Raw genomic sequence first — 18057 nt, 5'->3', positions numbered from 1 at the left:
TCGTCAAGGATTCCAAACGGAATCCGTCAAGGATTCCAAACGGAATCCGTCAAGGGTTCAGAACGGAATTCGTCTAGGATTCCAAACGGAATCCGTCAAGGATTCCAAACGGAATCCGTCAAGGATTCCAAACGGAATCCGTCAAGGATTCCAAACGGAATCCGTCAAAAATTCCAAACGGAATCCGTCAAGGGTTCCAAACGGAATCCGTCAAGGATTCTAAACGGAATCCGTCAAGGATTCCAAACGGAATCCGTCAAGGATTCCAAACGGAAGCCGTCAAGGATTCCAAACGGAAGCCGTCAAGGATTCCAAACGGAAGCCGTCAAGGATTCCAAACGGAAGCCGTCAAGGATTCCAAACGGAAGCCGTCAAGGATTCCAAACGGAATCCGTCAAGGATTTCAAACGGAATCCGCCAAGGATTCCAAACGGAATCCGTCAAGGATACCAAATGGAATCCGTCAAGGATTCTAAACGGGATCCGTCAAGGATTCCAAACGGAATCCGTCAAGGATTCCAAACAGAATCCGTCAAGGATTCCAAACGGAATCCGTCAAGGATTCCAAACGGGATTCCAAATCCTTCACGGATTCCGTTGGGAATCCTTCACGGATTCCGTTGGGAATCCTTCACGGATTCCGTTGGGAATCCTTCACGGATTCCGTTGGGAATCCTTCACGGATTCCGTTGGGAATCCTTCACGGATTCCGTTGGGAATCCTTCACGGATTCCGTTGGGAATTCTTTCCAGGATTCCGTTGAGAATCCTGCACGGATTCCGTTGGGAATCCTCGACGGATTTCATTGGGAATCCTCGACGGATTCCGTTGGGAATCCTCCACGGATTCCTTTGAGAATCCTCTACGGATTCCATTTGGAATCCTCCACGGATTCCGTTGGGAATCCTCCACGGATTCCGTTGGGAATCCTCCACGGATTCCGTTGGGAATCCTCCACGGATTCCGTTGGGAATCCTCCACGGATTCCGTTGGGAATCCTCCACGGATTCCGTTGGGAATCCTCCACACCGTCAAGGATTCTAAACGGAATTCGTTAAGGATTCCAAACGGGAATCCGTCAAGGATTCCAAACGGAATCCGTCAAGGATTCCAAACGGAATCCGTCAAGGATTCCAAACGGAATCCTCCACGGATTCCGTTGGGAATCCTCCACGGATTCCGTTGGGAATCCTCCACGGATTCCGTTGGGAATCCTCCACGGATTCCGTTGGGAATCCTCCACGGACTCCGTTGGGAATCCTCCACGGATTTCGCTGGGAATCCTCCAAACCGTCAAGAATTCCAGACGGAATCCGACTAGGATTCCAAAAGGAAACCGACAAGGATTCCAAACGGAATCCGTCAAGGATTCCAAACGGAATCCGTCAAGGATTCCAAACGGAATCCGTCAAGGATTCCAAACGGAATCCGTCAAGGATTCCAAACGGAATCCGTCAAGGATTCCAAACGGAATCCGTCAAGGATTCCAAACGGAATCCGTCAAGGATTCCAAACGGAATCCGTCAAGAATTCCAAACGGAAACCGTCAAGGATTCCAAACGGAATCCGTCAAGGATTCCAAACGGAATCCGTCAAGGATTCCAAACGGAATCCGTCAAGGATTCCAAACGGAATCCTTCACGGATTCCGTTGGGAATCCTCCACGGATTCCGTTGGGAATCCTTCACGGATTCCGTTGGGAATCCTCCACGGATTCCGTTGGGAATCCTCCACGGATTCCGTTGGGAATCCTCCACGGATTCCGTTGGGAATCCTCCACGGATTCCGTTGGGAATCCTCCACGGATTCCATTAAGAATTCTTCATGTATTCCGTTGGGAATCCTCCACGGACTCCGTTGGGAATCCTCCACGGATTTCGCTGGGAATCCTCCAAACCGTCAAGGATTCCAGACGGAATCCGTCAAGGATTCCAAAAGGAAACCGTCAAGGATTCCAAACGGAATCCGTCAAGGATTCCAAACGGAATCCGTCAAGGATTCCAAACGGAATCCGTCAAGGATTCCAAACGGAATCCGTCAAGGATTCCAAACGGAATCCGTCAAGGATTCCAAACGGAATCCGTCAAGGATTCCAAACGGAATCCGTCAAGGATTCCAAACGGAATCCGTCAAGGATTCCAAACGGAATCCGTCAAGGATTCCAAACGGAATCCGTCAAGGATTCCAAACGGAATCCGTCAAGGATTCCAAACGGAATCCATCAAGGATTCCAAACGGAATCCGTCAAGGATTCCAAACGGAATCCGTCAAGGATTCCAAACGGAATCCGTCAAGGATTCCAAACGGAATCCGTCAAGGATTCCAAACGGAATCCGTCAAGGATTCCAAACGGAATCCGTCAAGGATTCCAAACGGAATCCGTCAAGGATTCCAAACGGAATCCGTCAAGGATTCCAAACGGAATCCGTCAAGGATTCCAAACGGAATCCGTCAAGGATTCACGACGGAGTCCGTTCAAGGATTCCAAACGGAATCCGTCAAGGATTCCAAACGGAATCCGTCAAGGATTCCAAACGGAATCCGTCAAGGATTCCAAACGGAATCCGTCAAGGATTCCAAACGGAATCCGTCAAGGATTCCAAACGGAATCCGTCAAGGATTCCAAACGGAATCCGTCAAGGAAAGCAAACGGAATCCGTCAAGGATTCCAAACGGAATCCGTCAAGGATTCCAAACGGAATCCGTCAAGGATTCCAAACGGAATCCATCAAGGATTCCAAACGGAATCCATCAAGGATTCCAAACGGAATCCATCAAGGATTCCAAACGGAATCCGTCAAGGATTCCAAACGGAATCCGTCAAGGATTCCAAACGGAATCCGTCAAGGATTCCAAACGGAATCCGTCAAGGATTCCAAACGGAATCCGTCAAGGATTCCAAACGGAATCCGTCAAGGATTCCAAACGGAATCCGTCACGGATTCCAAACGGAATCCGTCAAGGATTCCTAACGGAATCCGTCAAGGATTCCAAACGGAATTCGTCAAGGATTCCAAACGGAATTCGTCAAGGATTCCTAACGGAATCCGTCAAGGATTCCAAACGGAATACGTCAAGGATTCCAAACGGAATCCGTCAAGGATTCCAAACGGAATCCGTCAAGGATTCCAAACGGAATACGTCAAGGATTCCAAACGGAATCCGTCAAGGATTCCAAACGGAATCCGTCAAAAATTTCGAACGGAATCCATTAAAGATTTCCAACGGAATCCGACAAAAATTTCAGACGGAATCCGTCAAGGATTCCAAACGGAATCCGTCAAGGATTCCAAATGGGAATCCTTCACGGATTCCAAACGGGAATCCTTCACGGATTCCAAAAGGGAATCCTTCACGGATTCCGCTGGGAATCCTTCACGGATTTCAAACGGAATCCGTCTAGGATTCCAAACGGCACCCGTCAAGGATTTCAAACGGCATCCGTCAAGGATTTCAAACGGAATCTGTTAAGGATTCCAAACGGAATCCGACAAGGATACCAAACGGAATACGTCAAGGATTTCCAAAGGAAACTGACAAGGGTTCCAAACGGAATCCGTCAAGGATTCTAAACGGAATCCGTAAAGGACTCAAAACGGAATCCGTGAAGAATTCCAAACGAAATCCGAGAAGAATTCCAAACGGAATCCGTCTAGGATTCCGAACGGCATCCGTCAAGTATTTCAAACGGAAACTGAATCTGCACTCCCAACGGAATCCGACAAGGATTCCCAACGGAATCCGTCAAGGATTCCCAACGGAGTCCGACAAGGAATCCCAACGGAATCCGACAAGGATTCAAAACGGAATCCGTCAAGGATTCCAAACGGAATCCGACAAGGATTCCAAACGGAATCCGTCAAGGAATCCAAACGGAATCCGTCAAGGATTCCAAACGGCGTCAAGGATTCCAAACGGAATCCGTCAAGGATTCCAAACGGAATCCGTCAAGGATTCCAAACGGAATCCGTCAAGGATTCCAAACGGAATCCGTCACGGATTCCAAACGGAATCCGTCAAGGATTCCAAACGGAATCCGTCAAGGGTTAGAAACGGAATCCGTCAAGGATTCCAAACGGAATCCGTCAAGGATTCCAAACGGAATGCTTCAAGGAATTCAAACGGAATCCGTCAAGGATTCAAAACGGAATCCGTCAAGGATTCCAAACGGAATCCGACAAGGATTCCAAACGGAATCCGTCAAGGAATCCAAACGGAATCCGTCAAGGATTCCAAACGGCGTCAAGGATTCCAAACGGAATCCGTCAAGGATTCCAAACGGAATCCGTCAAGGATTCCAAACGGAATCCGTCAATGATTCCAAACGGAATCCGTCAAGGATTCCAAACGGAATCCGTCAAGGATTCCAAACGGAATCCGTCAAGGGTTAGAAACGGAATCCGTCAAAGATTCCAAACGGAATCCGTCAAGGATTCCAAACGGAATCCGTCAAAGATTCCAAACGGAATCCGTCAATGATTCCAAACGGAATCCGTCAAGGATTCCAAACGGAATCCGTCAAGGGTTAGAAACGGAATCCGTCAAAGATTCCAAACGGAATCCGTCAAGGACTCCCAACGGAATCCGTCAAGGATTCCGAACGGAATCCGTCAAGGATTCCAAACGGAATCCGTCAAGGATTCCAAACGGAATCCGCCAAGGATTCCAAACGGCATCCGCCAAGGATTCCAAACGGAATCTGTGAAGGATTCCAAACGGAATCCGTCAAGGATACCAAACGGAAATCCGTCAAGGATTCCAAACGGGAATCCGTCAAGGATTCCAAACGGGAATCCTTCACGGATTCCAAACGGAATCCTTCACGGGTTCCAAAAGGGAATCCTTCATGGATTCCGCTGGGAATCCTTCACGGATTCCAAACGGAATCCGTCAAGGAATCCAAACGGAATCCGTCAAGGATTCCAAACGGAATCCGTCAAGGATTCCAAACGGAATCTGTCAAGGATACCAAACGGAATTCGTCAAGGATTCCAAACGGAATCCGTCAAGGATTCCAAACGGAATCCGACAAGGATTCCAAACGGAATCCGTCAAGGAATCCAAACGGAATCCGTCAAGAATTCCAAACGGCGTCAAGGATTCCAAACGGAATCCGTCAAGGATTCCAAACGGAATTCGTCAAGGTTTCCAAACGGAATCCGTCAAGGAATTCAAACGGAATCCGTCAAAGATTCCAAACGGAATCCGTCAAGGAATCCAAACGGAATCCGTCAAGGATTCCAAACGGAATCCGTCAAGGATTCCAAACGGAATCTGTTTAGGATACCAAACGGAATTCGTCAAGGATTCCAAACGGAATCCGTCAAGGATTCCAAACGGAATCCGACAAGGATTCCAAACGGAATCCGTCAAGGAATCCAAACGGAATCCGTCAAGGATTCCAAACGGCGTCAAGGATTCCAAACGGAATCCGTCAAGGATTCCAAACGGAATTCGTCAAGGTTTCCAAACGGAATCCGTCAAGGATTCCAAACGGAATCCGTCAAAGACTCCAAACGGAATCCGTCAATGATTCCAAACGGAATCCGTCAAGGATTCCAAACGGAATCCGTCAAGGGTTAGAAACGGAATCCGTCAAAGATTCCAAACGGAATCCGTCAAGGATTCCAAACGGAATCCGTCAAGGATTCCGAACGGAATCCGTCAAGGATTCCAAACGGAATCCGTCAAGGATTCCAAACGGAATCCGCCAAGGATTCCAAACGGCATCCGCCAAGGATTCCAAACGGAATCTGTCAAGGATTCCAAACGGAATCCGTCAAGGATACCAAACGGAATCCGTCAAGGATACCAAACGGAATCCGTCAAGGATTCCAAACGGAGTCCGTCAAGGATTCCAAACGGAATCCATCAAGGATTCTAATCGGAATCCGTCAAGGATTCCAAACGGAATCCGTCAAGGATTCCAAACGGGAATCCGTCAAGGATTCCAAACGGGAATCCGTCAAGGATTCCAAACGGGAATCCGTCAAGGATTCCAAACGGAATCCGTCAAGGATTCCAAACGGGAATCCTTCAAGGATTCCAAACGGGAATCCTTCAAGGATTCCAAACGGGAATCCTTCAAGGATTCCAAACGGGAATCCTTCAAGGATTCCAAACGGGAATCCTTCAAGGATTCCAAACGGGAATCCTTCAAGGATTCCGAACGGGAATCCTTCAAGGATTCCGAACGGGAATCCTTCAAGGATTCCGAACGGGAATCCTTCAAGGATTCCGAACGGGAATCCGTCAAGGATTCCAAACGGGAATCCTTCACGGATTCCAAAAGGGAATCCTTCACGGGTTCCAAAAGGGAATCCTTCACGGATTCCGCTGGGAATCCTTCACGGATTCCAAACGGAATCCGTCAAGGAATCCAAACGGAATCCGTCAAGGATTCCAAACGGAATCCGTCAAGGATTCCAAACGGAATCCGTCAAGGATTCCAAACGGAATCTGTCAAGGATACCAAACGGAATTCGTCAAGGATTCCAAACGGAATCCGTCAAGGATTCCAAACGGAATCCGTCAAGGATTCCAAACGGAATCCGCCAAGGATTTCAAACGGCATCCGCCAAGGATTCCAAACGGAATCTGTCAAGGATTCCAAACGGAATCCGTCAAGGATACCAAACGGAATCCTTCAAGGATTCCAAACGGAATCCGTCAAGGATTCCAAACAGAATCCGTCAAGAATTCCAAACGGAATCCGTCAAGGATTCCAAACGGAATCCGTCAAGGGTTAGAAACGGAATCCGTCAAAGATTCCAAACGGAATCCGTCAAGGATTCCAAATGGAATCCGTCAAGGATTCCAAACGGAATCCGTCAAGGATTCTAAACGGAATCTGTCAAGGATTCCAAACGGAATCCGTCAAGGATTCCAAACGGAATCCGTCAAAGATTCCAAACGGAATCCGTCAAGGATTCCAAACGGAATCCGTCAAGGATTCCAAACGGAATCCGTCAAGGATTCCAAACGGAATCCGTCAAGGATTCCAAACGGAATCCGTCAAGGATTCCAAACGGAATCCGTCAAGGATTCCAAACGGAATCCGTCAAGGATTCCAAACGGAATCCGTCAAGGATTCCAAACGGAATCCGTCAAGGATTCCAAACGGAATCCGTCAAGGATTCCAAACGGAATCCGTCAAGGATTCCAAACGGAATCCGTCAAGGATTCCAAACGGAATCCGTCAAGGATTCCAAACGGAATCCGTCAAGGATTCCAAACGGAATCCGTCAAGGATTCCAAACGGAATCCGTCAAGGATTCCAAACGGAATCCGTCAAGGATTCCAAACGGAATCCGTCAAGGATTCCAAACGGAATCCGTCAAGGATTCCAAACGGAATCCGTCAAGGATTCCAAACGGAATCCGTCAAGGATTCCAAACGGAATCCGTCAAGGATTCCAAACGGAATCCGTCAAGGATTCCAAACGGAATCCGTCAAGGATTCCAAACGGAATCCGTCAAGGATTCCAAACGGAATCCTTCAAGGATTCCAAAGGGAATCCTTCAAGGATTCCAAAGGGAATCCTTCAAGGATTCCAAAGGGAATCCTTCAAGGATTCCAAAGGGAATCCTTCAAGGATTCCAAAGGGAATCCTTCAAGGATTCCAAAGGGAATCCTTCAAGGATTCCTAACAGAATCCGCCAAGGATTCCAAACGGAATCTGTCAAGGATTTCCAAAGGAATCCGACAAGAATTTCCAACGGAGTCCGACAAGGATTCTCAAAGGAATCCGACAAGGATTCCCATAGGAATCCGACAAGGATTCCAAACGGAATCCGTCAAGGATTCCAAACGGAATCCGTCAAGGATTCCAAACGGAATCCGTCAAGGATTATAAAAAATAATAATATAAAAAATAATATAAATATTATAAGTCTCCAAGATCTGTTGTGATCAGGGTTTGTACTTTTCGATTCAATGAGACGAAATCAAGCGATTTTCGAGTCGAAGAAGAATCTTTTTTCGTAGTATATGGTGAAAAACGTCTGAAAATAAAACCAGGAAAATTAACGACAATCGTGCCTACTTGAAGAAGTTCTGTTTTTCGTTTCATCATTTTTATACTTCACTAACTTTTTGCGAGAATTTTCGGTAACCAATTTTAAAAACTTCAAAACAACAAAAAATTAAGCATACTTCCATATTCTAAAGTTGTTTGTTCAACAAAGGCTAATCTTTTTGCAATTGGTGATGGCACGAGAAGATGATAGAAGTGAGAAAATGAGCTAATCATCTTTTCGCGGCACTGCTAGGTAGGGGAAAAATTGTTATCTCTCGTCAGACCTTTTTTTCTAGCATTAGCATTGAGCAATTAGCACAAATTCATAAGTAGTACAAGCCAGGACTATTGTATGAGAGTAGCACTGTTTTCATCCGTTATCTCAGATATTGATTTGGGACTGATCACTATCTCTTAGATGAATGCAATACACTCTCCAAAAGTCCAGATTTCCTGCTTATAAGGCAGAAGCGGTAGCCACTAGATCACCGAGTTCATCTATCTCTCGTTAGACCTTTGTTTCTTCCCCGCAAACCGATTTCTCGGCGAAAATCTGCGTGAGTGAGCATTCTATGTTCGTGAGAATGTGAATGAGTAAGAATTACGATCACTGGTACTGATAGTAGCTGTATTATTTTTATGCGGATGCTCTTCTTTTTAAACGTTTTCGAACAAAGGTAACGTAGCCTCTGTGTACATCGTCAAACAATTTAATGGGGCTAATTCCATTCCTTTATTATCTCACTTTCTTTTTTATGCTCATCCGGATCTCGGACCATAAAATTTCATACCCGCTGTCCCCACCAATTTATATTTTATTCATTCAATTGCGTCCAGCTGATCTGGCCCACAATGACCAGCGCAAACACCTTTTCTCACCTGTCTGTCCATATCGGCGAACAACAACACCCACACCTTGCAATCGACGAGGAAAAACGACCGAAAATCCGTGTCGTTTATTATTAATTTTACCGCATTACGGCCAGATTAGTGCCGGCATTAGTGTCGATTTTCCTTTCGTCCTCGTCCGTCAGAGCAACAAAATTGTTGCGTTTCATAGCCATGTAGCTGCACAGTCGCACAGTGGCCGGGATCCTTAGCAAACTTATAGCTTTCACAAAAAAATCTGTAAAATCTGAGGAAAATTTCGCGTTTTCCATGCTTTTAATCAATTATTCTTCTGAATTTTAAATTTCCACCATATTCGATATTGTTTCGAGGTTTATCACGAAGCTGCCCCACTACTGTGTGGTGCCATCAACCGCCGAGGTGGTCTCTGCGTGTGTCAACGCATCTTCAACGGTGTCAAATTTCACAAACCGATAAAACTGCTTCCCCGAAATCACCTGACGCGAGCCGATGCCCATTCAGCCTAATCCAATAAACAGCTTACCGGCCTTCCACTCGATTTTAATGTTTCCATTTTTTGTCTCTTTCTTTCATTCGCAGACTATGATTGGTAGGAGGTGCTGAGCATCCCACCGAAAACGACCCGAGACCGCGACTTCGCTTATCAGTAAAAATCCGTTACAAATCGGAGACACGGAAAAATGCTACGAAACATGCTATCCCAGCCGGCCCAGCTGGGTTTGATTACGGTGCTGCTGATCGGTGCTCTGGTGGTTCCGTTCGGAAAAGCGGGCTGTCCTCCCCGGTGCCAGTGCGACGACGACACGCTGGAAGTGGTCTGCGGGGAAGGCCTGCTGGATGTGCTTCCGATTGTGCTGAACCCTTCCGTTCAGCGTCTGACAATTAGAAACAACAAAATTCGAGCCCTTGACTCGTCGATACAATTTTACTCGGAGCTGACATTTTTGGACCTGAGCTACAACCACGTGTTCAACATGCCACCGAGAACGTTTTTCTACCAGAAGAAATTGACGGAGCTGCACCTAAATCATAATAAGGTGGGCTCGATATCGAACAAGACGTTCACGGGTCTGGAATCGTTGGCGATATTGAATCTGAGAGGCAACTTCTTGGATGAGCTGACCGATGGTGTGTTTTTGGAGCTGAAGAAACTGGAGGAATTGAATTTGGGTCAAAACCGGATAGGGAAGATTGACTCGAAGGCATTCGATGGTTTGGTGAATCTGAAGGTGCTGTATTTGGACGATAACACGCTGAGTGCGGTACCGTCTGCGGCGTTCGGGCCGCTGGTGGTTCTGGCGGAGCTGTATCTGGGAATCAATTCGTTTTCGACGATTTCCAAAGATGCTTTTGTGAACCTGGAGAAGTTGAGTAGGCTGGATTTGAGAGGTGCTGCCCTGGTGAATATTACTCGCGAGACATTCAACGGACTTGATGCACTGAGAGTGTTGGACCTTTCGGACAATCGTTTGAGTCGGATACCGACGCCAGAATTGAATCCATTGACACGTTTGGAAGAGTTGTCGCTGGGTCAGAACGATTTCGATAGTATTCCGATGGGAGCATTTGGCGGGATGGTAAATCTGCGGAAAATAGACATATCAGGCTCCTTGAAGTTGAATAGAATCGAAAGTGGGGCGTTTTCAGTGAATGCAAACCTGGAAGAAATTGTGATAGCTTCGAATAAGGCGCTGACTGAGATTCAAGACGGTGCGTTAAGTGGATTGCCACATCTTAAGAGGTTGGTGTTGAAGGACAATGCTTTGACGACGCTGTCGGATGGTTTGTTCACGTGGACCGAAATAATTGATTTGGATTTGTCCGAAAATCCAATCGTTTGTGACTGTAGAATTTTGTGGTTGAGGAACGTATTGGTGAACAAGAGCAACAACAGTCAGAACCAGACCCCGGTAATTTGTGCTTCGCCAGATCGGCTAAGGGAGCAAAATTTGCAGACACTATCGCCAGAATTGTTGGGTTGTTCACACGCAGATCCGCAACAACAAGCTATTATTGGCGCTATTCTGGTGGCAGCTGCTGCTTTCGTTACAACATTGGCCTTGGTAATCTACAAATGCCGAAGACGAATCCGAGAAGCGGTGAAAGGCAGATGGGGAAACAGTGCCATCGGTCGGAAGGAACGAGAATACCAAAAGACCTTCTCCGAGGACGAATACATGGGTCGACTACCAAACCCCTCTGCAATGGTGGGAGTGCACACCACAACGTTGAACAACTACCAAATCAACAACCACCACTCGCATGGAATCCGACACATACCGGTAACGGAACTATAGCTAGAGGCTCCCCCTCCACCGCCTCGGAGGGGAGGTTCGCAGCATCAAATCTGCCCTGGCGGCAGTGCCAACTGCAACGGAATGGCTACGACCTTCCTGCAGCTAAGCCAGGACCATCTGAAGCAGCCGGGAATGAAACTGTTCCCCAACTACACCCCACCGATTCCACCCCATCACAACAACACCAACAGCAACAGCAGCAGCAGCGCAGCGACGGCAACGACGACAGCTTCCGGCAACTTCTCGACAATGTCCAACAATGTCAACAACCATCACTATCATCAAATCACCTACCAGACGCAAACCCTCGCACCGCTCCGGCTCAACCAGGACCATTTTAGTGGCTCGAAAACGAACACCCTCGGTGGCGTTGGTGGCCCAAACGGCCTTCCCAATGGCCGACCGAAATATCAGACCCATCATCATCACCATCACCACCACGAGCAACAGCAGCATCCGTCGCCGCACCATCACCACCAGCTCCACCCGTTGTCGCCCGACCACCACGACGAGCTGGACGTCGACGGGTGCAGCGCCAGCATCAGTGCGGCCAGTGGCTGCGATAATGAGGATGACAGCAATAGTGCGACCACATCGCCTCCGCACAGCCCGTCCTCGCCGGTGCCACCGGAACTGCCGATCCGAAACGGACTGGTGGTGGCGAATTACAATGTAAATACACTCAATCACAGCATCGTTGCCAACGGGAGTGGGAAAATGGGACCGCCACGGTTGGCTTCGGTGGACGCGACGGGAACTCGCAAGACTGTTCGGCACTATCACTGATGCGTTTACGTCGTTCCGTCTTGGCGAATGGCAGCAGGAAGCACCCGGGGCTGTTGTACAGACCATTTAACATGATTGTGATTCATTTTTGCTAATATATTGAGGTAGAGGAGAAGAAGGGCTCTAGAAGTCAAGCGTTTGTATTATAAAGATTAGGATTTGAATTTGGAAATGCTGAGATTTCTTATGCAAGGTGCTATTTTTTTGTGAACATCTTAACTGGAGAAAGAAAGATATGGTTTTACTAAAGAAGCTAGTTATCTCCCAGATCCCTTTCCTATGTTTCACATGGAACTTCCAATAAAATTGCATGGACTCTACATGTAAGGCTTGTACGCGACAAAATCTGGACACCTTTAAACACGTATAACTTTTGAAATAGAACATCAACGAGTGAAATATTTCGTAGATTGATGAATGTATGTGTGTACTTTCTGAAAATATATCTCTTATAAGTGTTACAAGTTCGTAGTGAATAATAGCGTCGAAGAAATAGTTGGTTCGGAAAGAATTGTGTGCAGTCGCCATTGAAATTCGGGTCTCTCGATCCAGAAACTGACTAAAAACATTTTGTTTTCATGTGAACACTGTTCAAAGCGTTTTAAAATTTGTCGATGCTTGTTTGACAATATCTAAAACATCAGAGAGTGGATTAAAAACGGATTTTATGAGCCACCAGAAGGATACGAGCTCGAAACAGATTCTACTGAGGATGTCAAATTATTCGGCACGTATTTTTTCTTAGAAAATTTAAATGTCACCAACATTCGTGCATACATCGAAGCATCGATAAGGAATGAAGCCATTTGAAGTGAAAAACGTACCGAAATAAACCAACAGCAGTTTATTTTTATTCTTAAAGTTATGTGTCCAGATTTTGTCGCGAACAAGCCTTAAGTGCTAGTTACAATTTTGTTGAAATTTAACTTCTGAAGTAATCATCAGTTTTATCATTGCTCTATTGAGAGAATTGTGTAAAATGGGAGTCGAAAAACATGCAAAACTACTGCTTCTTGAATTCATAACATGTGACCCAATCAAAAACAAAGAAGTGGAGCGCTAATTACTTTTTTTTACCCTGTCCTAGTAAGTTCAAAATTTCCACGGAATTGATGGTATATTCCTTTTCAAGACAAGTATCCCAGAATACAAAACTAAATTCACTCGCGTTTTCAACGGCACGCCGCTCAATACGAAAGCAAAGCACAACTATAATTTTTATTATATCACGCATGCTGCGATGCAGCAAAACTGACTTAAAAAGATGACAGTTGTGCTTTGCTGCCGTATTGAGTAGTGTGCCCTTGAAAATGCGAGAATATTATTTAATTTAGATTCCGGAGGCTTGTCCTTAAGGGGAATAGGTTTAAGGACAATCCTCACAGAATTCAAATTTGAAACTCCCAACTCACATTTTCAAGGGCACACCACTCGATACAGGAGCAACCCACAACTGTCATTTTTATTATTTCACGCATGCTGCGTGCTTGTTTTATAGCTGTAAGTAACTCTTGGTTTTATAATGGTTTTAGCTTGAAATTAAAAACTAAAAAGTAGCACATTGTATAAGAATTCAAACAAAAACTGCTCTTGAATTAACATAGAAATGGTAGTTATGAAATAGAATAAAACCAATCTACTGAAGCATGCCCAAAATGCGGCATGCAGACACAAATACCTATATGTAAATCATCAACGTTATCTGTGCAAACTTTACAAGCAATATCTTCTTGACAAATCGAATATACGTATGAATGTGTGGAAATGCGCTAAACTACTATCACGAATAAAACGAACTACATCGAGAACCGTACTACAATTATCCACAAACTCTAAGCAAAGTTCCATACCGGATGGCCACCACAACCCGAGGCGGATAATGGTGAACCGCCAAACTGTGAATTGATTGTTTATTTTTGATTATGTGATTCTTAGTTTTTTTACAAGACTTTTGTATACAAAAATCTAGTTGATGAACTTTACTAAGTGTACATAGCTAAGGGAGAAAACGAAAGCAGAGCCGAAACCGGAATTGTAAATAAAGGAAACAATCCGAAGATAGCACTACAATTTATCCAATATGAAAAGAAAGAGAAACAACAATATCCTTTAACTGATCTACGAATAGTATAGGAGAACGAAACTTATATCATAGCAGATAGACAAATATAATAGAAATATAGAGGATGGGCAGCTACAGCCGAGCAGCTATTCAAACACACGTCTTTATCATTATCAATTTACAGATGTTTTCACACAAACAAGCAAGCAAAATTCAGAAAATTCAGATAAAAAGAAACACATCAGAGAAACGCAACTGGATCCGTACTTTAAGAGTAACATAGCTAAAACTGAAACTACATACACTAGATATAACTGCACTTTCGAAACACGTAAGAATCAAACATCAACCGAACGGAACCGCATGCAGCTACTGAAAGAAAGAAAAATTAAATGGTGTAAAAATAATTGAGGCAGGAGTGCAACAGTGTCGCTTGTAAATATTATACATATGTAGTCGATTGAGCGGAAAAATTGATGATGAAAAGTAATGTGAGAATAAACGAGTATTTTTGATTAAAATATGCGATGAGTCGGTGTTCTTAATGATGAAAGAAAAACCTTTGTTGCACCAAGTTTCGCAGTTTGGGTTTTTTTTCGCGGGTATTCAAAGGTAAGTAAAGTACAATTGATGTTAACCAAATGACATGCAAGGTAAACAGATGCTTCCACCAATCAGCGTTAATATTTTTTTTGTTCAACGAGACTTTACCCAACAGTATTCGTCCCTTAACATCTGCGATAAACTAAAATTCTACAGTTTGTAGAGGTACAGACCCCATTCGATTTTGACAATACTTTCGGCACATTTATGTTGCCAAAATCGAATGGTTTTTGTTTTTTCATAATACTATAATACATAGCATAGCATAGCATATGTGATTGTACAAATCGTGGGTGGCTATACAATGCTCAATTGAGCAATCTACTGTATATTGTCGCAAATTGGTACTTGGGATTAGTACCTTTTCCTATACAGTAGCAGTTGTATACCTGGCCACGTCCTTACAATCACGGAAGGAAAGGAAGGAATGTTAGTTCAACATCTACTAGTGAAGATGCAGGGAACCCATACTACCTTCATAGATGTCTCGGGAAGGAAAATTTGTGTTAGCGGGTAAGGTGAATAATAGCACAGAGAACAGACATGGAGGCTCGAACGAAATTTCTTACAAAACATGTGTAAACAAACACACCGAACCGCAACGCCATCGACGTCGACATTGCAACTCACAATCTCATTTTGACAACACGATGGCGCTGGTATGCTCTTGCATGCTTAACGACACTAGCGCACAGCGGCATTTTTTTATGATGCTAGCGTTTATTTTGCACGGGATAACGGCGACATTCCAAAGTAATTTCAAAATGAACAGTAAAAAGTTATCACAACATGGCGAGTGCAGCTTCAACGTCTGTTCTCTGTGATAATAGGGAGCTCTACAGGGTGTTCAATAAGTTCGAATACAAATGTTTGATCATTGTGTTTGTAAGCCCAATGTATATATTCTGTATTAGTATTGGTGTCAGCGTTAGCGGTATATATACGCTAACGGATGTGTGTAATGTTGACAGGGTGGCCAGACCTACCGATTTCTTGATAGACCTACCAATTTTCGACTCACCTACCGATTCACAGACAAAAGATCTAAAACTACAGATTTTTCGAAATTCCTACCGAGAACTACCGATTAATCATTCTTATGGAGGATTTTAATAATTTCAGATAATTCCCAGGCAATCTTATAGGGGGAAAGACGGCTTTGGCAGGTTTTGTTCTATTATTGGCAGGGGGGTTTTTGTCGACCGAATTTTATGAAATTTGGCCACAATATTCTTTGATATGCAAAGAATGTTTAGGCCAAATTTGAGCTTAGTCAGTCATAAAAAACCCCCCTGCCAATAATAGAACAAAACCTGCCAAAGCCGTCTTTCCCCCTATCAGAATAGATGAATCTTCAATTTATTGCACAAACCCTTATTTGGTCTTATCCTGGGAGTCTTATCTATTATGATAACACAACACTTTGCATCAAATGCATAGTACCAACTTTTCTGTAGCGCAGCGCTGGTGATTAAAAGTCTGACTGTTTCATTAAAAATGATCAAAGTAGCTTTGAACTTTTGCTGTCGTTTAGTAAATAACAGAATCAACAAGAAACATGTTGACAGAAGTCGTTGATATAATGTTCGAGACCTCGATTTTCAACTGTGTGACACTCAACCATCGCACCACATTATACGTTGCCAATAATATATGTATCTAATATATGTATCTTCTATATGTAATTTGATTGAGGAATCTAAATAATAAATTTGAGAGTTAAATCACCAGTTCAGATATTGATTTTCAAATTGAAACAAAAACATGCATTTTTACAAGAGACAATGCTAGATCCTTCTTTATAGCAGTTGAGATTCATACATATTCATACCATACAACTTAGTTCTATTTTCTTCTGTTTCAATTTTTTAATAAATTGGAAGATTCAAATGTTCTGCAAATGCATTGATGAATTATATTAAAATAGAAGTCAAATGTTAAAATATCATTGCTGGGAAACCATGAGCTTTGTTCTTTTATCTAGTTGCAGATTCAAATTAGAAAAGGGTTAAGAAATTTGATATTACCGTGGACCCCCGATAATTTGAACGGTACCTCATTCAAATCAACGGGGTTTATTTTTAATATAAACTTCTGGTTCCTCTATGAGCATCAGAAACCCTGGTTTCTGGCTACTCTCTTTGCTGGTTTGTTTTGTTCTGCGTTCGATTCCACGATGTTCCATTTTTCCTTTCTCGATTCCACGTGTTAAATGACGTTTGAACCACTTTAATATGAACGATGTTCAAACCAACGGGATTCAAATTAAAAAGTGTTCAGATTAAAACGGTCATATTACCGGGGGTCCACGATAATCTGAACTTAATAACACAGACAAACAGACGTAACACTAGAAAAATTACCATCGACCATGACTTCAACGATCAATTTGAATTTGATTGCTTGCGCGATTCACAACTAGAGGCGCTATCGTCGTAATTTATTTATTTATTGTACATGGTCTTCAACTTATAAATTGCACAGACTGATTGTTTGACTTAATCCTATTTTTAAAAACTAATTTGGTAACATTAAAGTCGAAAAAACAACACACTTCGTTGAATAGTCTGCAGCATAAGTCCAATGGATTATTTTGACCGTAGTGTGTGCGGTGACCACGGATCCATAACAGTTGACGATTCCTGAGTTGACGAGACGGTACATGAAATCGAACGTTCTCCAGGATGTAACGGCAGTCGATGTTGCACGTTATGACGTCGAAAATAAACATCCTCTGAAGCATCACTCGACGGTCTGCCATTGGTTGTAAGTCAATCAAAGCACAACGATTTCGGTATGGAGGCAGGTTTGATGGATCGTTCCATGGTAAGCGGCGCAAGGCGTAGTTGATGAAGCGTTTTTGTATTCTCTCGATGCGTTCAATGTGAACGGAATGATACGGAGCCCAGATTTGCACTCCGTACTCTAGTATGCTCCGAATTAATGCACAATATAATGATTTGAGAGCATGGACATCATCGAACTGTGCTGTATTCCGCCGTAAGAATCCAAGCATAGCATTGGCCTTAGCAATGGTAACTGATAAATGTTCCGTAAAACGAAGCTTACTGTCGAGAACGATTCCAAGGTCTTTGATCGATGTAACCCTCTGAAGCGCTGTGTGATTCAGACAATAGTCATAGGTTATAGAAGATCGGCAACGAGTGAATGTTATGGCTTTGCATTTAGTCGGGTTCATCTGCATACCATTGATTTTGCACCAGTTTGCAACATTCACAATATCAGTATGTAAAGCACAGCAGTCTACGAGCGATTTTATGACACGGAATATTTTCAAATCGTCTGCATAAAGCTGTTTTCCAGAGCTCAGGTTGCTACATAGATCATTGACGAAAAGAATAAAGATGAGCGGACCTAGAATACTGCCCTGCGGTACTCCAGAGGGAATGTCATAGGCATCA

At 44.0% G+C, this 18057-nt stretch overlaps 2 protein-coding genes across 2 annotated transcripts in view; both read left to right on the top strand.

Annotated features, from left to right (window-relative positions):
- The window catches only part of LOC134225415 (insulin-like growth factor-binding protein complex acid labile subunit), a 531242-nt gene extending 520058 nt beyond the window's left edge, over positions 1-11184 (top strand). The window contains exon 3 of the mRNA XM_062705475.1: positions 9467-11184. Within this exon, the coding sequence (XP_062561459.1) occupies positions 9568-11184 (1617 nt within the window). The 5' untranslated portion in view covers positions 9467-9567. The remainder of the gene's footprint in view (positions 1-9466) is intronic.
- Positions 11185-11265: 81 nt separating this feature from the next.
- Positions 11266-14253, top strand: LOC134225417 (protein bunched, class 2/F/G isoform-like). Its single transcript, XM_062705476.1, has one exon. The coding sequence runs from the start codon at positions 11266-11268 to the stop codon at positions 11968-11970; it is 705 nt and encodes a 234-aa protein (XP_062561460.1). The 3' UTR covers positions 11971-14253.
- Positions 14254-18057: the final 3804 nt, after the last annotated feature.

The sequence above is a fragment of the Armigeres subalbatus genome, chromosome 3 (genome assembly GCF_024139115.2).
Source record: "Armigeres subalbatus isolate Guangzhou_Male chromosome 3, GZ_Asu_2, whole genome shotgun sequence".
Classification (NCBI taxonomy): Eukaryota; Metazoa; Arthropoda; class Insecta; order Diptera; family Culicidae; genus Armigeres; species Armigeres subalbatus.
This window is presented reverse-complemented; position numbering and strand designations above follow the sequence as displayed.